Source organism: Podarcis bocagei, assembly GCF_964188305.1.
Source record: "Podarcis bocagei genome assembly, chromosome: 8".
Classification (NCBI taxonomy): Eukaryota; Metazoa; Chordata; class Lepidosauria; order Squamata; family Lacertidae; genus Podarcis; species Podarcis bocagei.
In genome coordinates this window covers 58,082,077-58,102,220 of record NC_138133.1, presented here as the reverse complement: position 1 = coordinate 58,102,220, position 20,144 = coordinate 58,082,077, and the positions used below count along the sequence as shown (strand labels likewise).

The 20,144-nt window shown below is 38.7% G+C and overlaps 1 protein-coding gene and 1 long non-coding RNA gene across 6 annotated transcripts in view; one reads left to right on the top strand and one right to left on the bottom strand.

The window, feature by feature from the left end:
• The window catches only part of PREX2 (phosphatidylinositol-3,4,5-trisphosphate dependent Rac exchange factor 2), a 110,807-nt gene that overhangs the window by 22,021 nt on the left and 68,642 nt on the right, over nt 1–20,144 (bottom strand). For 3 of the 4 annotated variants that reach the window (XM_081204332.1, XM_081204333.1, XM_081204330.1), the window contains exons 20-30: nt 19,447–19,592; nt 17,463–17,580; nt 16,631–16,815; nt 14,372–14,533; nt 10,879–11,101; nt 9,482–9,689; nt 5,252–5,431; nt 4,742–4,836; nt 3,755–3,837; nt 2,714–2,804; nt 1,525–1,653 (exon numbers count right to left, since the gene is read on the bottom strand). In XM_081204332.1, the coding sequence (XP_081060458.1) occupies nt 1,525–1,653; nt 2,714–2,804; nt 3,755–3,837; nt 4,742–4,836; nt 5,252–5,431; nt 9,482–9,689; nt 10,879–11,101; nt 14,372–14,533; nt 16,631–16,815; nt 17,463–17,580; nt 19,447–19,592 (1,620 nt within the window). The remainder of the gene's footprint in view (nt 1–1,524; nt 1,654–2,713; nt 2,805–3,754; nt 3,838–4,741; nt 4,837–5,251; nt 5,432–9,481; nt 9,690–10,878; nt 11,102–14,371; nt 14,534–16,630; nt 16,816–17,462; nt 17,581–19,446; nt 19,593–20,144) is intronic. The other variant, XM_081204331.1, reaches the window with a different exon arrangement.
• The window catches only part of LOC308593118, an 83,026-nt gene that overhangs the window by 42,748 nt on the left and 20,134 nt on the right, over nt 1–20,144 (top strand). The gene's annotated exons all lie outside the window — the stretch shown is intronic.

The window sequence follows — 20,144 nt, the reverse complement described above, 5'->3', positions numbered from 1 at the left end:
ATTGAAGCTGGTAAGGTGTATTCTGAGCCACGGAAGTCACCCAGACTGAGTCAGTGATGGATCTAGGAACACCCCAAAACTATACACCTGCTCCTTCAGAGGAGCTATAACCCCATCAAGAGCAGGTGTGCACCCCAACTGTGAGACTTGGGATTGCCCATCCATTGGGTCTCCCATCAGGATTCAGTTGCAGCTTTTTAGCAGTCCTCCTGCCCATGGCTGCATCAAGGCACTGTTTTGGGACATGCATGGCCTCTCGATTCAGATGTTACATAGAAATGCTGGGTGTCATCAGCATATTCGTGACACCTTGCCTCAAATTAACTACGATTCAAAACACTATCCTTCTGTCATCACAATCAGCAGAACTTCTCATTAATATCTAGCTAATTTCAGTGAACCAATGCAACTGCCAAATGCATACAGAAATGCACACCAGGCAGCTTAATTAATCATCCTTATCTGTTCCTGGTCACATTACAAGACTTTTTAAAATTCTTCTGCTGGCCTTGAATATATTTCACATTGAATTAAACATTTTCACCTACAGTATTTCCTAAGGAAACTAAGTAGCTCTGGTCCATTTTTGTAGGACAGCTTTTGTTGTGTATTTCTAATAATCTCCTTTGTTTCTAAGTGAACAAACCAAGTGAAATCTTAGAAAAATCATGATATGAATAGAATGAATTTTCTAGTTTTATCCTCATTATTCACTACTAAAATCAATTGAAGAGCAGTGAATATTTTAATATTACTCCTATGTTTAATCATCAATCATCATTTAATTTGGTATTCTGCATACACACTAAAATGAACTATGACCAAAAGTCAGCGGCCCCTGATTTTCATCACAGATTACTTTAGTTAACTTCCATAACAAATCAGCAAACTTTCAATCACAGCATACTTGGTTCACTAAAATGAGTTTAGATGCTAGTCAAAAGAGATTTTCTGGTCTCTGGGTATTTGCAAATTCTAGATGCAGCTCAGGAGACATTAAGTATCTTCAAATTTAAGTTAAAATACTGATAATAGATTATGTTTACAATGCACAGAAAGATGCAGCTTTTATTAAGTAGGAATTTGGACATGTTAGCCAACTATGCTGAGACTTTTCCTTTATCCACAAAATGACTGCAGACAGGATGGGGTGAACTAGCAAGAGAAAACCAATAATCAAGAAGACCCTGTGGAGCCTACTGCTACAGTTCAAGTACAAGATATTACTGATGGCTTCTCCAGAATAGTCCTACCTACTAGTTCCTTGCAGTCACCAGGCAGGATGACTGGAGAAGCTGATATCATAGCTCATGAATTCTCCACATTGCATCAAAGAAGGCAATGATGATTCCAATTTCTGAACACAGGTCTAGGGTCTCCCATTAGCAACATTAGACTCCATTGACTCGGCTAGTCAGGCTACTGGTATTGTTTTGGAATATACATTATTCTTCGAAAGATTCTATAAATCTCACAAGCTCTATCTCACAAGTATGACAAAACTACCTATGATAAATGAGTTACCTTCAACAAGTTTTCTGATGTTTTGGGAAAGGTTTTGGACACTGCTAGGGAGATTCCAGGGGTCTTGTTTGATGTGAAGTCTTAATCTCTTTGGGCAGCTGAGTTTAGGGCCAATCTCTTGCTGAAACTCTGTTCAAAAGCAAAATTACTTCTTTAATTTGTTATAATTTTATTTTGCTCCATAAGTTTAGTGAACTTAAATATTGAAGGTGAGCCTTCAGATTCATTTCCTTCAGTAAAGACTTCTTGTATTTAATTCTCTGAATAAACATTTTCATTCAACACCAGCACTAATTTAATTGGGCATAAATAGAATGCAACACTTCATAATATATTTTCCAGATAACAACTAACATAACCAACACATTTTAGAAATACTGTTCAGTAAAAAAAATAGGTTACACCTCATAAAAACATAAGGATTGCAAATAAGTCCAAAAAAGTTAATAGGCCACCTGATCTGACACTCTTATGTAACTTCCAGACACAGCAATCAAACCATGATATTAACCAACAAGATATGAAATGGGTCGTATGTGCCCTATTCCCCCTTAGGCACGCCAGATCTCATGCACTGTTTACTGTATCTCCAAATGAAAAGTGAAAATCATATTTTGAACTCTGTTGCTAATTCTGATTGGGGACAAGTTAAGGTTTACACAAGCCAGAATTTTATTTGTAGGCTTATTTGTTTAACTATTAATATTTATAGCCTGCTCTTCAGTCCTGAGTCTTTCAGAATGGCTTACAATGTAAATGTATAAAACACAATAATAAATAATATCATTAGTAATTTTAAAAGATCAGTGTGAACACAATCTTAATAAAACAATTAAAACACCAGTTCTAAAAGATTACTAATTGACAGTTATTACATGGTTTAAGATGTATAAAAATGGTTGGACAAATAAAAGCATTGCCATGTGAGCTTTCTTGGCGAGAGCATTCGAAAACAGGGAAGGGCCTCTCCCTAGTTATTACCCTCCTAACTTCAGAAGGTAGCAGAACACAGAGCACAGTCTCAGAGAACCATCTTGAAATTCAGGCTGTTTCATGTGACAGAATAGAACCCTTTCATATTAAAAAAAAATGGGTTTTTTTTTAACTCCAGTGCTAGATTAACAGGTGTATCTATCTTCTGTTTCTGTTTGAAACCCCATTGACTGCCACACTTGGGTTTGAATATTACCTTGCAAGCTTCGACCTGGTGTGAAGAACTTTGTCTGCTCAAAAGCTCTTGCCACTGCTGGTCCTTTCAGGAGATTGATAATTGAATCTACCTGTAGAGTTGAAAAGCAATTGAATGGTGAAAACGTAACTAGCTTTTTGTAAAGTTTATGTTGGATCCATGGAGACAAACACAAAAGGTAGGTGCATGTTTTCCCTTTGAGACAAATAGAAGCTTTGGCTTAAGATCAGGAATATGAATATGGAAAGGGTGAAATGCCTCTATGCCAGTGCTACAGTTGTAATCTGACCCCATACTCCATGATTGCTTTTAATTTTAAAGAATTTCAAAGGGGCCAGGGGCTGGTGTTAGGTTTCCTGGGGACATGTACTAAGTCAGACCACATTGGCCCAACTAGCTGGACTGGCAGGGACCCTCTAGGATTTCAGACTAGGGTCTTTTCCCAACCCTACCTAGTGATGCTAGGGATTGAACCAAGGACCTTTTGCATGCAAAGCAGGCTCATGCCTAAGAATACATTCTAAAGGTAAAGGTACCCCTGACCATTAGGTCCAGTCGTGACCGCCTCTGGGGTTGCGGCGCTCGTCTCGCTTTATAGGCCAAGGGAGCTGGCGTACAGCTTCTGGATCATGTGGCCAGCATGACTAAGCCACTTCTGGCGAACCAGAGCAGCGCACGGAAACGCCGTTTACCTTCCCGCCTATTTATCTACTTGCACTTCGTGCTTTCGAACTGCTAGGTTGGCAGGAGCAGGGACCGAGCAACGGGAGCTCACCCCGTTGCGGGGATTCGAACGCCAACCTTCCGATCAGCAAGTTCTAGGCTCTGTGGTTTAACCCACAGCGCCACCTATGTCCCGAATACATTCTAGAGAAGAATAAATATCTAAGGCACAGCATTTTAAATAACAATGCAAGCCAGAAAGGGAGGGGAAATTGCTTCAGATAATTTTCACAATGCATCCCTGTATAGTCTCATTTTATTAGAAGATAGCACTGTTTTTGCACCACAAAAAAATCTTAGATGGTAATAATTGAATACCTGACCAAAAAGATGTTCCAGACAACCATGGAGTTTGTCTTGCTTGTCATGAGAGATGCGTATACTTAAAGGAAGTTCATCACCTGTTAAAACAATATTTGAAATTCTTATGAGCTTTTGAATTTAACAGACTGTACAAACCTTACACGTGGATCACTTTGTTGCACAGAAAAGGGGTCTAATATTGCTGCCATATGTGATGGCACTGCTTCTGCTTCCAGGACAGGGTATTCCAAAGGTGAAATGACCATCTCATTCCTTTTCCTACTACAGCTGCTTTCCTTTTAGCTTTCCTCACAGTTTTATTGATGCTCACTGCAGCCTATCTAATCCATTTCATTCCTCATCCCAGTTCCTGAAATGTCAGGACTTTGTGGGGGAAGGTGGTAAAACTTGCTGTTTCTCAACGTCTTTCACTTTTAACTAGTAATGACTATTTCAGTCGCCTGGCAGAGGAAGCAAAGAGGAGTTGTTTGTTTGATTTAAGAAAGAAGAAGAAGAAAATCCTGAAATGGCAAAGCATTGCTGTCAGGTGTTAAAGCGTTGTCTGACTGTTCCATGTTTGAGTGTTGGAAATGTTGAGTTCTCAGCATCTAACTAACTTTGTTTGAAGCACAGGGAATTGAGGTTGCCCTCATTACTGAATCAGGAGCTTTGCACTGACAACACTGGCCTTTGCTCTTTGTTCTCTGTTCCCAAGCCATTTGTGGTAGGGGTGTGGAGATTAAGATGATTCTTGCACCCAGCCTAATTTTCACATAAGTATTTTGCAAGATCAAAGGACAACACTTCTTACAGATTCACTTTATTTGCATCAGAAGCTGAAGCATCTGTAGAGCTAACTGAAGCATGCATTAAAGCAAAAGGAAGACAAACATTCCTTTCATCTACTTCAGAAGGCAAGTAGACAAACCCATCTAGTTAACAAATCTCATACAATTTCCTCTAGCAAAGTACATTTGGTGTGGGTGGGGGTATCAGAATTACCTGAATCCATTTCATCACTGTGAAAGAAGGAACTGCATTGGCTACTGGAAATACTGGTAAAAGATGCACTAGAATTTCTGTTGCTGTTGCAATCACTGAATAGGGAAAAGAAAACGCATATTATAAATCCTCTTGGAACATTTATATTTAAACAGCAGCTTTTCCATCCTTTTATCTTTTTCTCTTGACCAAGCGCCTCTTTACAGTTCCTAACCTAAGTTATCCAGGCTGTACATTTTGTGAGCGAGAAAGCTCAACATTTTAAATTGAACAGAATAATACCAAAGGCCATGATCCAACAGAGTTTAAGCTAAGTGAGCTTCAGTCCTTTGAAATAAAAAAATCAAATATCTGTTAATAAAGAAGATGCGTTATAGTGTTATAATTGTTATTTTAACCATACAAAGTTTTTAAGTAACAGCAAAATGTTTGAACAGCTTTGCATGCAGCAACAACTGAAGACATGATTCATTCATTATTCTCTTTTCCTTGATGGAGGTAAGCGTTTACCTGTATGAATCCCGGTTGCTAATGGTGTCATGGCCAGAATCTTCCTGTTCATCAGCTGCTACACTGAAACAGACCTTTTTCCCATTTCTTTCTCCTTTTTCACTATCACTGTCTGTTGGTGTTAATGGCTCGTGGTTTTTCCGTTCTGATTGTGGAGAGTATGTTATTGAAGAAAGGAGGCTGAAATGGGATGAATTCAGCTACTGTAAGTAAGGATTGTTTTTATTTTTAAATAACAGTAATGCTACAAATACAGTATGAAAACTAGCGTGTGCCAAAGTGGACATGGTACTGTCCTAAAATTCAGCAGAATTATAAGATATAAATAATAATAATCAGTATGGCTTAGCTCACACCGTATTGAATCAAGCACGCCTAACTTAAGACAGGAACCACTCTGTCCAAATCATTGTTAGGTTAGCCCATCTTATAGAAGCTTTGGGAGTAGGTAATTGTGTACTTGGATGAGCAGGTGAGGCTCCAGCAGATCTGCAGCTGAGTTAGGCGCTTCTTGGTTTAGCTGGGCTATGCCAGCTTGACTCCCTCATTCTCAGCTCAGCCAGAGAGCTGCCGGTGTATCTGCCCCATCCCCACACAGCTGGCTGAGCTGAGCCCAGCAGATCATAAGGTGGTGTAAACACTGAAAAAGTGGCCAGGGGCATAGTGTGGGTGGGACCAAGGGCAGGGGTATAGGCTGCTTTTGAAGCCTGTTCAATTTGGTCATGTGTCTTGGCAACCTGGCATAAATCAAGCTGACAGAAAGGGTGGTGTAACTCAGACACTAAACTAAAGGCTTCTTTTCCCCATGCCAGACTTAGGCAGCACTCGTCTCACTGCTGAATGGAAGTTGGATCTGGTGTGACTCTCTGCCAGCTTAATTTACATCATCTTGCTTTATGCCAGCTTCTTGTGCATAGGATTGTTTCCTTAATGTATCAATATAGAATCAGAGGACCAAGGTACAATAATCTCTAGGATAAACTAATTTTAGTAAATGTGGTTAGTATGATTATGTGAGAACAGAGACACAATCCAATGAGTATTCTTACAACCCAGTGGGTGGGTGTGCCTCAGCTGCTTAGCGACATACCATAAAAGGAAATTGTGTGTTCATAATAAATACAAACAGATGTTATTCTAAATTAAATCAAAGACATACAATTTTGCCATAATTTAGGGGCTTAGCAATATATACATTAAGGTGCACTGCTACATCTTTCCATCCAAGGTGATTAAACAATGCATGAAATCTAGAAACAAACTTATCAAACTCAAAAGGTGGAAGCATAAACAGCAGCACTCAAGCCTTCCAAGCACTCAGCTGCTACATTCAAATTTTACAGTATTGGCATCAGTAGCAGGAAAGGAATGTTCATCACCATTTCGCATAAAGCAGCAATAGGAAATAGCCCAGGGGCAATGTAAGTGTTATTCTTATTAGCACAAATGTAGCTATGCATCTTATTATGCATCAGTACAAATTTTAGTATTTAATCACAAAACTCTTGCATGATGGGCAATAAAATTTATTGGAAATAATCATTTCAGCCAAGTACTACTCTGGGGCAGGGAGGAATCAAGTACTTCTTACAAATAATGTAAGAAGTACTTACATTATTCTACTTACAGCAGAAACAGAGCACAAATAGGATGTAAAATAGGATGACTAAGCATTGCCTGCTCTGGTTGCTAGTTGCTCTCCTGTGGAGAGGTCCCTGGGACCTTGTGCATCCTGTATATATTGGTCTAATGATACTAGGGTGTGATAGAACTCCAGAAACTAGGCATTGTGTAAATTGATACTGACAGCCAGACAATCCTGGCCTCATTTTTCCTATTCTTCCACTGAGATTTAAAAATAGGCTTCTGGGTATCCTGTTTCCTGTACAAAACTGCTTTCTTTCAGAACAATTAAATGCTGGCAGCCTATAAGCCCATAAGGAATAGTGATAAGAAGCCTGACAATTCTAAGTATTAAAAAGTTTATACCCTTTGTTCAATCTGTACATCTTAAATAGGATTTTCTACTGGTTCACTTTCTACAGAATTCTTTTACAATATAAATACTTTATGTAAGATTCTCTTGTGTATTGTTAACATTTGCAACTATGTGACTCACACAATTTATGTTTTCTTAATTATATCATTTTTACTCCAGCATGAAAAAAATAGGAAAGTTACTGGTGCTACATCACATAAGTCTCAAGAACAGAAAAGAAATGACAGAGTTACCAAGTAAAAAAGCTACTGAAATAATAACCGAGACTAAAAATGTAAATATTAATCAAGAGAGATTGATGATTTTAAAGAATTAAAACAACTTTTCCCTGTTTCACTCTGTGGCTATTTCACTCTGTGATATTTCAGCTTTATAATGTATGTATTCATAAACGAAATGTGAACAGTTCAATCTATCATCTGAAAAAAATACAAATTATTTGAAATTGTGTTGTAGCTCTTTGAAAAATATGTACATAAATATGTCAGTGAATGTGTTCGTTCGACTTTTTGTTCATCAATTTTGGTTATAAAAGCAATTTCACTGGTCCAGTATTTATGATTAATTGTGAAAGTTGTGTTTATTCAAAACAAAACTTTTTCAGTAGAGGAGCTATTGTCACAGTCCGGTTCACAGGCAATCGAAATCCCGGCAGGGGATGTCAGGACCAGGGGCAAGATGGCAGGGTGGTAGCAGGAACGGGGGTACAGAAGCCAAGGATCCGAGGGTCAGGAAGCAAGGAGGCACAAAGTCAGGGGTCCGAGGATCAAGAAGCAAGAAGTCAAGGGTCCGAGGATCAAGAAGCAGGGAGTCAAGAAGCCGAGGTTCAAGAATCAGGAAGCAAGAAGCCAAAGGCAGGGAGCGTGTTGCTGTGGCAAAGAGCTGAAGGGAAATGCTGGCCTTATATCCCTTCCCAGCTCCTGCCACCAGGTGCTGTGAGTTACCAATCAGTCTCACCTGTGGGGCCGCACCGTGCCTCTTCAGAACAAACTTAGGAAGGCCCCAGTCCTGCAAAGTCCTATTGGTCACAGGGCCTGGATCCTGCACGCACACCTGACAGCTATCACTGAAACCTTTCACCTAAGGAATTCAGTCAGTCACCACGGACTTTTAGGAGGTTAGTTTAAACCCGTTTAATCGGGAAGATGTTGAGGTTATGGAGTGTGTGAGAGGGGGGGAATGATACAGCTACTATTCATGGCTGGCCCAAGACATATTTTGGCTTGAGGCAAAGATCAGTATGGCACCCTTCTCCATTCCAGATAAAGAAGCTAACTGGACTGGCAGCTGAATCTTAATTCAACATTGCTGATGAGGTAGTGTGCACCACCACATCCAAGAAAGCTAGTTTTGGGGGGCAGGACACACCACATCCTCCTGTCCCAACTCAGGGGAATGGCTGAGGCGCTTAAGAGAAACAGCACGGGGGAGGGGAGATTATTGGCTCTTTTTTGTTTCTATTATGTATTTAGTGTCTTTATATTGTGATTTTATGTTGTGAACCACCCTGAGACCTAGGGGTATAGGGAAGTATACAAAGGTAATTAATATAATACCAACACTACTACTGATAATAATATCCCCCAGCATCTGCCACTTGAAGCGGTTGCCTCACTTTGCCTAATGGCTGGGCCATTCCTGCTTCTGTTTTTTCTATTTTCTTGTTACTTTATATTGTAACATTTTGCTGTGGTTTTTATTGTATCACATTGTGTTATTTTAAATTGTAAGCTGCTCAAAGAGGTGATGTGAGCAGTATGTACATCTTGGAAATAAATAGGATTTAATCCACCCCACCTTAAACTCTTTGCTATCATTTTCTGCCAATTTTATATTGATTTTTTTATATTGATTTTAGGGAACTGCATTGTTCCAATGGCCTTTATCCTTTTACTCCTTGACTTATGTGAATGTGCCAATGAGTCAGATCATCTAACTCACTTCTGTCTATTCTAGCTTAAAGAAGTTCTCCAAGGTCTCAGACTGAGGTACTTTCCAGCCATGCTTCCAAAATATTGTGTGTGTGTGTGTGTGTGTGTGTGTGTGTGAATGAAATGGCAGGTATTTAACCCAGGATGTGCAGCACACAAATGAAATCTCCTACCATTGAACTGTAGCCCTCACAGTAAAGTCCAATACATAGGCTAAGCTACAATGTTAGGAAGGGCTCCTTTAAAAGCAAATTTATGTCTTAATGTCCAAAATCCCTACATTCCATAAGTTTTACTTACTCATCTATTTGAGAAACACAGTTTTCCACCTCTTTTAGTGCAGCTTGCAGTTTGCACAACAGTTTCTGATAGACATCTTGTGTTTCCAGATCCTCTTCTTTTAACAGATACCTCAAACCATGGCCATCTTGTTGACCCAAGGAGTGTCCCGATGGAGCTGCCATAGTGGTAATTGTATGTTGTACATAAACCATGGGACTCAGTTTACCTGGGCAAGAAGGAAATAATATAGAATGCATAAGTAGGTTATCAGGTATATTGGTCTCTGCAGTTGTAGCTCACTTATTTTGAACCATAGAAGATAATACATTTTTCATGAATCCAGTTAATAATCACACTGAGTTTAAAAAGTTTTACACATTCAACACATGAGCAATTTGATATTGAAAATCCAACTATGCATAACAATTAATTCATTTTTTTATTTTTTATTTTTGCAAATTGCCTGCTTGCTAGTGAAACATTAGTTCCGTTATTCAAGGGTTATAAAAAGTCTGTTTAAATAGCCCAAGCACTGAAGGATCAAACATTTTGGCAAAATCTACCAGTGCCTAACTGCTTCTTAGTTTGCTTTATGCTAGGAAAAGAAAAGAAAATGATTAAGGAAATGGCAGCTTTTGATACCATACACCATGGTAGCTTCCTGAATCAGCTGTGTGGGATGGGTATTGAGGGCACTGTTTTGCAGTGGTTTCACTGCTACCTAGAGGATCATGTCCAGAAAGTAGCATTGGGAGACTGTGTTTCAGCTACATGGTCTTTGCACTATGGTGTACCACAATGTCGTGTCTTGTCCTCAATGCTGTTTAACATCTATATGAAATCACCGAGTGTGGTCATTAGGAGTTTTGGGGCAAAGTCAATGTGCTGATGATACACAGCTGTACTTCTCTATAACATGTGAGTCGGGGGCAGCTGTGCATAATCTGGACTGTGCTTTGTGTGCAGTAGTGGACTGGATGAGGGGCAATAAACTGAGCTTGAACCATGGGAAGATGAAGATGCCATAGATTAGTAGTTCCTGTATCTGGAAGATGGGGCAGTTGCCTGTTCTGAGTGGGGTTGCACTCCCTTTGAAAGAACAGGCTCAGAGTTTGGTGGTGCTCCTGGATCCATTTCTGTCACTGGGAATTTATGAGTGGCTAGGAGTGCCTTTTACCAGCTGTGGCTGATATGTCAGCTATGGCCATGCTTGGGACAGGGATGGTCTGGCCATGGTGATCTATGCATTGGTAACCTCAAGGCTTGCTTGCTGGAACGTGCTCTATGTGGGATTACCTGCCTGCTGCAAAATGCTGCAGTTGATGTTGAACATAGGCTCAAATGTTGAGGGGTAGTTTTCAGACAGACAGGTAGGTAGAGGAAGGTAGATAGCTAGAGCTCATATTGAAGCTTACCTTGGTCAGTATGTTTGTTTTCTTTTTCATGGGAAAGATGTTTTCTGCTCTCTAGCTGAACACCAAAAGCACTGCCAAGTGACGTTGAAGTTTTAGGATATGACACTTCCATCACGTTGATATGGCAGTTAGTTGGGCAGAAGTCACTGCTGTGCAGTGGTGAGATCTTTGACTTTGCTTGCTTGAAGGTAGGCCAAGCTCGGTTTTTTAACACCCGTGAAAACTGCAGGGGCAGGGTAGAGTATATTAGCAACTACTAAAAGGTTTGAATATAGTTAGCTCTATTTACTTTTCAGATATGAGGAAAATTCTCTCTCACACTTTAGTATTCCCCAACCTGATAGGTGGAACTGAACTGAAGTTTGACTTCTTGAAATATAACAATGTTCCTTCTCTGTGTCCATGCCTAACCTCATATTGCTTTTTACTGGAGAAGAGAGGAAGAAGATTGCAGGTGAGTCCAAGTGCTACTTCTATTCTAATCACAGACTATGGGAACAATAGTTTGAAAAGCAATTAAAAGCAAAATGAACAATCCTGTGGCAGCCTGAGACAGAATGAATCCTTATCCTATTTCATTAATTTAGATGTTTTTATTTTATTATTTATTTATTTATTATTTTAGTTTACTTTTTTATTTTACTCTACATCAAGTTGGTGTATCCCTACAACAATCCTGTGAGGTGAAAACAGTGACTGGCCCACAGTCACTCAGAGAGCTTTTCATGGCTGAGCAGAAATTTGACCCCTGTCCTAGTCCAACACTCTAACTACACCACAATGGCTCCCTGCCTTTCCAGGAAAATCCCCATAAGGCAGTTTATAATCAGTCTTAAAACAATACAAGAAAAGAACAGCTATATAAAGTCAGAAGTGGCTTGCTGGGTGGGGTAGAATTGCTTTGCTAGTTTGTAATCCAGAGCCAAACCAGAGCATTTGCAGTGACCTTCCACACTGCCCTCTACCTCCCAGTAAGCAATAGTGAACAGTTCTGCCCCACCCATCAAACCACTTGTAGAAACATAAGAATTAATAAACAGGCAAAACAAGCAACAAACAAACCATTCAGGGAGAACGAATCTTTTAAACAGGGGGCTTGATGTGAATCTCATTGCTGAAGTAGCCCCAACTGACTCCCCTAGGGACCAATCGATTGATATTTAGGTACCCACATAGCATAGCCTAGGAATGCAGACTTTTAACTAATAGGAGTCTTAGCAGCAATTCTAACCAAAGTAGGTACTTTTTCTTACAGATCAATAAGCACAGTGCACTCCTACACCTACAAACAAAAACACGCATCTATGTTCCTGTGTGCAGCTTCAGTTTTGAATAAAATCAACAGATTATAGAGCTTGTACAATAAATTTATGCTATACTGTGTGTAATGTTGATAATATTTCTATCCATGTATGCTTGTATGGATATATTATACATAACATGTGAAACTGGAACAAGGAGGACACAAGGACACTTAAATGGGAAGAACAGCAGTACAGTCAAATATCGGTTGTCAAACATAATCCGTTCCGGAAGACCGTTTGACTTCCGAAACGTTTGACAACCGAGGCGTGGCTTCCAATTGGTTGCAAGAGCTTCTTGCACTCAAGCGGAAGCTGCGTCAGATGTTCGAATTCCGAGGAATGTTCAAAAACCGGAGCGTTTACTTCCGGGTTTTGGGTGTTTGGGAGCCGAAACGTTCTAAATCAGAGCCGTTCAAGAATCGAGGTTTGACTGTATATTTTTCACATTTAAATCTCCCACACATTGTCTCCCACAGGTGCCAAATGGCTAGTTACAACTTAAGTCAAAAGTTAAGTTCCACATTTATTTTCATGCATGCGTTGGAAAAAGTGGCGACTATTACCCAGGCCTTAAAACTTCTCTGAGAAATAATGAGATAATAATAAGCACTGCAGGAAGCCACTGCATTTCTGTTTATAGATTTCAAACTTTCACAATGAAGCTAACAGCACACTTTTGTTACTATGGTTACATTAAGCTCCCTAAAAGAAAGGCATAGCTATTCTTGGAATGAAACAGGTTACTAATAGCCATCAAGAACAGTAAACATTTTTGAAACGGCAAATTTGCAACATGATTATGGATTTTGGAAAGGTCTTATCTGAGAAGTTGATGAATATGTGGGTTTATAATAAGATAATGTATCAGGTATAGTAATTATATACGCCTTCCCCTTGTGGTTGTGCCAATGTACTTCCTCCTGACCTAGTATGATCTTGCTATTCTTATCCTGGAAACTGCACATCACATTAAATTCTTGTAAAGTAGGCAAGAAATAGGAAAAGCATAATGTATTTGGCTACATTGAATTTCTGACTGAGCAGTTAAAATACCCATCTGAGGCAGTCAAGTTGAAGTAAGGTGAACAGACAGACAGACAGGGTTTAATAAATGGATTGCTAGCTATATTCATTTAGACCATGAAACGTTTTTGAACCATTTATTCTAAAGTCAAGTGGTGGAGTGTTAAAGCACCCCCCCTCTCTCTCCCCACTTGCAAATTGCAAACATTTGTTTGCCAGGTTCCAGTTTAGAAATATCATTTTAGTCCATAAAACAAAAGACCCAGTTTCAAAGTACAAATGTAAAATTCTAATGCGTGTATAATTCTTGTGAAATGCAAGCAAAATAGAGGATCACTAGGACAGGGGTGGGGAAACCCCTTTCGGCCAGAGGGCTGGGTCAAATAGCGGCCAACCTTCTACTGGCCGCATTTGAGCAGCATGCTTTCAGCACTGTTTAGATTTGACGCCAAATGCAAGCTGTACTGGTTTTGGACCCAGTCAGCAGGGATCAGCCCACTCAGGTGCTCCGGACAGGAGCTCCCAAATGGATTTGCTTCTGCCTGAAAGCAGCAGGACTTGCATTCAGCACTAACTAAACAGCAGCGAATAGAAGCCATGGCTGCAATGGAACTTTGATAAGGACATTCTTGGGTTCCTGATTCTTTCTTTGCAGCCACAACTTTACTTGTCCATACCTTTCATCTTATTACATCAGGTGAATGACCTGTCAGTGTGGTCAGCCCAAAACAGTCTGTTGAGCAGAACTGGGAGGTCTGGCAAATCTAACTAGGCCTGCAGGTCAGGTTCCTACGGTTGCTCTCCTATCTATCCATTGTTCAAAGGGGGAATGGATAAAATGAACATTTGAAACAGCATAACTAACAAGATAATAAAATATTATTATAAGCATAGACATTCTTCTGTATTATGGCTGATTGTTTCTTTTTCTTTAGCATCATTAATGTGCATGACATCTCACAAAGTGGACAGGTGCCTGATCTTTTATTTAACATAGAATTTGACCTAGGGGAGACAACAGAGGAAGGAGAGGGGGAAATGTAGGTAGGAGTAAACAGTGGGAGAGCTAGTATCTCAGTTACACATATTTAGTTCCAGCTGAGTATTTTTAATTTCTAAACAAAGTCAGTAAATTCCCCCCACCCAATTTTTTTTTTGCTCCTTACCTTTTTATAACTAGTGATCCTTCTGCAAATGTGCTCAATTTTCTCACTGCAAGTGGCACTGAATTTACTCTGAAGTTCAGTGGGGATGACTTCATTTAAACTATTCAGACTATTACAGTTTTGCACAAATTGCTCATCACTTTTTGCTAAAGCTTCGAGAATCTGTGAGTAAGACAAAAGCGGTGGATTGTGTTGGTGTTAAAAAGACTGACATTAGATATCAGTGTAAACAAACAAGTAATGCAGGACAATAAACATTTTTTCTTGCAGAGGATATTTCTTTTCATATTTAAGTATGCTGCTTGTCAGCAATAGCTCCCAAATACTGAGCTGCAATTTTGTTTGTTTGTTTATTTATTTAATTCATTTCTATACAATTTTCTATATGCCTTACCTGCCTTCCTTAAGCACTAGTCAACTTGGCTATCGCTTCTTCCTTCTTCTCCCTCCTCCTTTCAATTCCTTTATCCCTGTGAGTTGGAACCTGATTTCCTTAACACTCTGCCCTTGTCATATTTGTATTGAGAGAACATGTCAAAGGAACCTCAACCCTGAACAGAGGTTTTAATTGTAGAGGCTTGCAAAGCCCATTGGCTGTCATTAACCCGTCCTCCCTTCACAATAACTTGGCAATATTGTTTAGAGGGAAACAGATCCAGGATACAGACTCCAGATCCTAATCACCCAATTTTTGCACACATTGTAATTATAGTTATAGCTTATTACAGTTGCCCTAGAACTGAAGAAGTTAGTTCATGTAATTATAGACAGAAAGCTTTTAAACTCTTACTTTCTGAATCAGCACATTAATTAAAGGTTTCTAATTGCTTGTAAGAGTTTAATTTTCTGCAGGTTTAATTAATAATGCAAAACACACCTGCAAACATAATCCCTTGGTTATAACTACAAAGACTGCTGTTAAATCATTACTAAGACATCTGGACCCTGTTCTTGATTTTCAAATTATTATATTTTTACCAGCTCTAAAATATTGCATTGCTATATGGTTTCCTATTTTTAAAAAATTAAGCTGCTTATTAATTAGGCTTCACAGCTTTGGAGAAAAGAAATCTACGAGGATTACTATATCCAACACTCAAACACAGTTACCCTTCCATTGTTTCACATTACAGTGGTGCCCCGCAAGACGAATGCCTCGCAAGACGAAAAACCTGCTAGACGAAAGGGTTTTCCATTTTTCGATGCGCTTCGCAAGACGAATTTCCCTATGGGCTTGCTTCGCAAAGCGAAAACGTCTTGCGAGTCTTGCAATTTTTTTCGCTTCCCCCCCTTTTTCTAAGCCGCTAAGCCGCTAATAGCCTTTTAGCCGCTAAGCCTTTAATAGCCGCTAAACCGCTAATAGCACTAATCCGCTAAGCCGCTAATAGGGTTGCTTCGCAAGACGGAAAAACCGCTAGACGAAGAGACTCGCGGAATGGATTAATTTCGTCTTGCGAGGCACCACTGTACTTCTATTTGCTACAAGGTGACTTACCAAGCAATCCTCTGGTTCAAGGTATACAGCATAGGTGGGTATACCTTCCCCCTCCCTATTGATGGCTTTCACTGGGTGGCCTTGGACCAGTCAACGTAACCTACCTCTGGATGGTAAAGACTGAGCAAAGTGAAGGTGCCTTGTGCACCTAGTTCAAGAAAAAAATTAACCCAGAATGCAAAAGGCTTTTTTTATAGGGTCTGGCCTGGTATCTGAGTGACGTTTCATAACAAAAAACATGGGCAGAGTATTCCTGGAACATTATGACTTCAGTTAATTAACTGCCATGCCACAGGGCTTTCTCCCCCTCCTTGTCTCTTGTATTTCCTCATTTATTACATAGTTTTAATTTATAATTATTAGTTAATATTTCTGTGTGAATGGTTTTGTGGTGTTTGCTCAAAAGGCAACATGAATATACAATAATTAAATAAATGGATTCCTGGAAAAAACTGTATATTTCCCTTAAAAAAAAAAACTTTTGTGGGGTATAGTTGGAAAGGCAGCGAAATTTTTACTTCTTCAGCATTTGTTGTTTTGAGTTTAGAAGCTCAATTTATGACTACACTACAACTTAATTTTCTTTCTGGGTGAATGACCACAATTCATGACCATCGATAGGACACAGGTCACTGGCAAAGAATACACTTGAGATTAAATTACAATAATCATATCCATAAATCATATTCATAAATAGGGTGTGCTGCTTCAGTGATCAAAGGAACAATAAAGAACTAAACAAATAAATATTTTATGTTTCATACCTTTGCAGTCAAGCTGAAAAAGCCCTTTGGTTCAATCATCTTTTCCAAAACATGGCATTTTATTCCCGCCGTGCTGTCATACTCGTAAACTACACCATATTCCAGGTGAACATTATCAACAGTTAGACTGACATGGTCCTTCCGCCCATCAATTATTGCCATAGTATTAAATTTGTCAATTACTTCTAAAAACAAATTTAAAAATCAAATTGTTTTGAATCCTATTATGCTTACTAAACTAACTAATATGCCTAAGTTAACTAATTTACTAAATAAACACTTATTTCATTTTGCTAAATTAATGATTGAACAGGGTGAGTCAGGTGAAAGACTGTGGTGCAGATACTGTGTCTCTGAAACATGGTTCATTTGTTGTAAAGGGATTTTAAAAATATTATCTGCAAACCAAAGCTGTAATCACAGTAACAGACAACCAAAATATGTGTATCTGAAGAAGTGTGCATGCACACGAAAGCTCATACCAAGAACTAACTTAGTTGGTCTTTAAGGTGCTACTGGAAGGAATTTTTTTTATTTTAACCAAAATATGAGTATGCCTTGCTGTTATTCTGTGGGCACAATCCAATATGAAAATAAGCATGCTTAAATCCAGGGTTAGGGAATCTTCTGTATTGCATTCACAAGATAAAAATATACTATGATAGTAGATATGTAATAGCTAATAAAACCATGCAAACAAGCAATAACTGCACTTTATCTTGTACTTTTAGTTGTATTATACGAACAGGTGAAAATTGTGTTTGCTTTGGTAAGGGTAACCTCCAAAGCTCACCTTTATTTTGCTTAATAACAAAGAAACAAATAATCCTACCTTCTACTTTGCAGTCAAAGGCATCTCCTCCATCTTCCCCCAAGGGTTTGGAGTTTGTTCTTTGAAGATCTTCCTGGGCACTCTCAATACTGTTATATACCCACTGAATAGAATCTTGCTGTAGGAAAGTAATAACAATGATGAAAGTTTTTACTTTACACACACACACACACACACACACACACACACACAAATTCATATTAGCTTTGCCAGAGAAACCGTGTTTTTATTCTAGATGAACCAAAAAGGAGATTTGGTATTTTACATTTTTAAGTCCCCTAAGCACACACATCCTTTTTGTGTGTGAGAGAAACCCAAAAGAGGGCAAATATGTGCACAAGATATTCTTGTTGTGGAATTCCCTCCCAAGAGATGTTAGATTAGTTCCTTCATTATTCTGCAATGGGAAGGCTGATTTAGACAGGCCTCTGAAAATTAAGGTACAGACAACGCTGATCACTGGGATGCTGTCAGGGCAAACCATTTTACTTGCTGGTTTTAAATGTTTTGATGTATTTTAATTATTGTTTCTATCTAGTTTGCTTTTATTACTTTATATTTTATAATTTAATAATTTTTTTTAATGTGGAAAATTGCCCTGAATCCCAACTTGGGAGAAAGGCAGGATATAAATATATTAAATAAATAATAGAAAGCTGTTGCTTGCTGGGTGTTCACCACAAAAATTAACAGATGAGAGAGAGGAAAGCATGGTTTTAAATTGCATTCACTGTAGCAAAACCAGATCACTTCGTCATTTGTTTTACTTCAAAATTTGTTCCCAGATATGGAGAACTTTGCTGGACTGGCAATAAAAAAGTGAATCCATCCCCCCAAAAATGTTAATTCATTTACTTAATATATTTGAAATCAATCTCATGCTGAATTACTGAAACATTACATCCCCCATAGAAGCTTATATCACCCACACTTAAATGCAGCTAGATGAACCACAAAAATAGCTTGTGTTCTGATAGAATTGAAAACATAGCCTCTAAAGGGAAACGTGTGGGATGAAATGAAAATTAAGCAAGAACAGCAAAAAAATACAGTTTTGGCACATTGCTCTCATAAACTAGAGCTTAAACTTATTTCTCTTTCACGATCATTGCAATTATATTCATGAAGAATTCGAAATACATTGTATTTACCAGATGAGGTTTAAATCGGAATTCCATTTATATTTAATAAAAGATGCATCATAACAAATGGTATGTTTTAAATCTTTACTTTATCTTACAACACCCTGTGGCCAAAACTGTCAACACAAATCTCCTGAAGATTCATATATAATAGTGAAAACAAAGAAGATAATCTATCAGAGTATTAAATTTAAATATTGCTTATTTAATTACATCTTGAGCACCTGTTGGTAGGGTACATTCACCAAAGCAAAGCAGGACTGTTTGGATACATATTTATTCGGTTCTTCAGAAAATACCCTGGGAACCAGTGCCCTTGTTGGATTCTCAAGATCATCAGTATAACCCATAGTCATTTTTTACCAATATAAAGCTGTTCAGAAGTGCAGTAAGTTTTGTTTAACTACCGTTAAGATGAAACCTATTGCACTTCACTGGAGCTTTATGGTCAGCCTTTGTCTTATCTCTAATAATCCTTCTTTGGAAATGTTACTTAAAAGGCTGTTGGAGGGCATATTCGGCACTAGGTCAAATTTCTTTATATCCCTTAGCTCAGCTTTTCACCCTGCATGTGCTGGTTTCGGCTATAGATAATCTTCCCTGAATGCTGGAAAAGAGTAAAGCATTCACAATAATCTCCCTACATCCTGCTCCAAAACTTTTATTTAAAAGTTGGTCCTCTTTGACTTCAGCAGAACTCGGTTCTAATGTGTGGTTCAAATTAGATTAGACAACAGCTTTAGAATAACTGACTATTATATATTTTTAACGTTCATTTGCCAAGGAATGGAAGCGAACTGTATTTTTTGTTTAAGTAGCATTAACAATAAATAAATAAGCACATTCTTTACATGCATTGGACGTCTGTATTTCCTGCAGGCTGTGACATGGGCAATAACACTTGCATGAGTTTCTTTGCTGACATTAATCCCATTCACTTTAATTATGCACTGTCCAGGGTGGAGGCCAGCAGCTGCTGCTACGGTTCCTTGAAAACAGTTAGAAAAAATACCAAGTTAGAAATTTCCTTCTTAGGAAAAAAAATGTTTGGTTTTATAGTTGCTTGTTTATTCAAGAAAATGTTAAATTAAACCAACACTGTGATTCAACAGAATATGTACAAGGTGCTTTACATGAGAATCCCGCCCCCCTATAAATTGTTGGTGTGATCTATTTTGATAAGGTTATCAACTTGGTGGGAACTGGACACCTCTGGAATTAGTAGCCAATAAAGCAGGTCAATAAAGCTGACGAACAATGGTGACCATGCAGTCAAATAGCTAGAGGGGCCTCCTGCTGCTAATGGGGCCTCCTGCTGCTGCCGCGCTGCCGGAGCATGATTTCTGTTCTCATCCTGAAGCAAAGTTCTTAACCTGAAACACTATTTCTGGGTTAGTGGAGTCTGTAACCTGAAGCGTATGTATCCTGAAGCATATGTAACCCGAGGTACCACTGTATACTGGTATTTTGTTGTTGCTGCCCCTTTTGCCCATTTATTTATATCTATCCTAATCCTAAACATGTCAGTCTGGAACTTGTT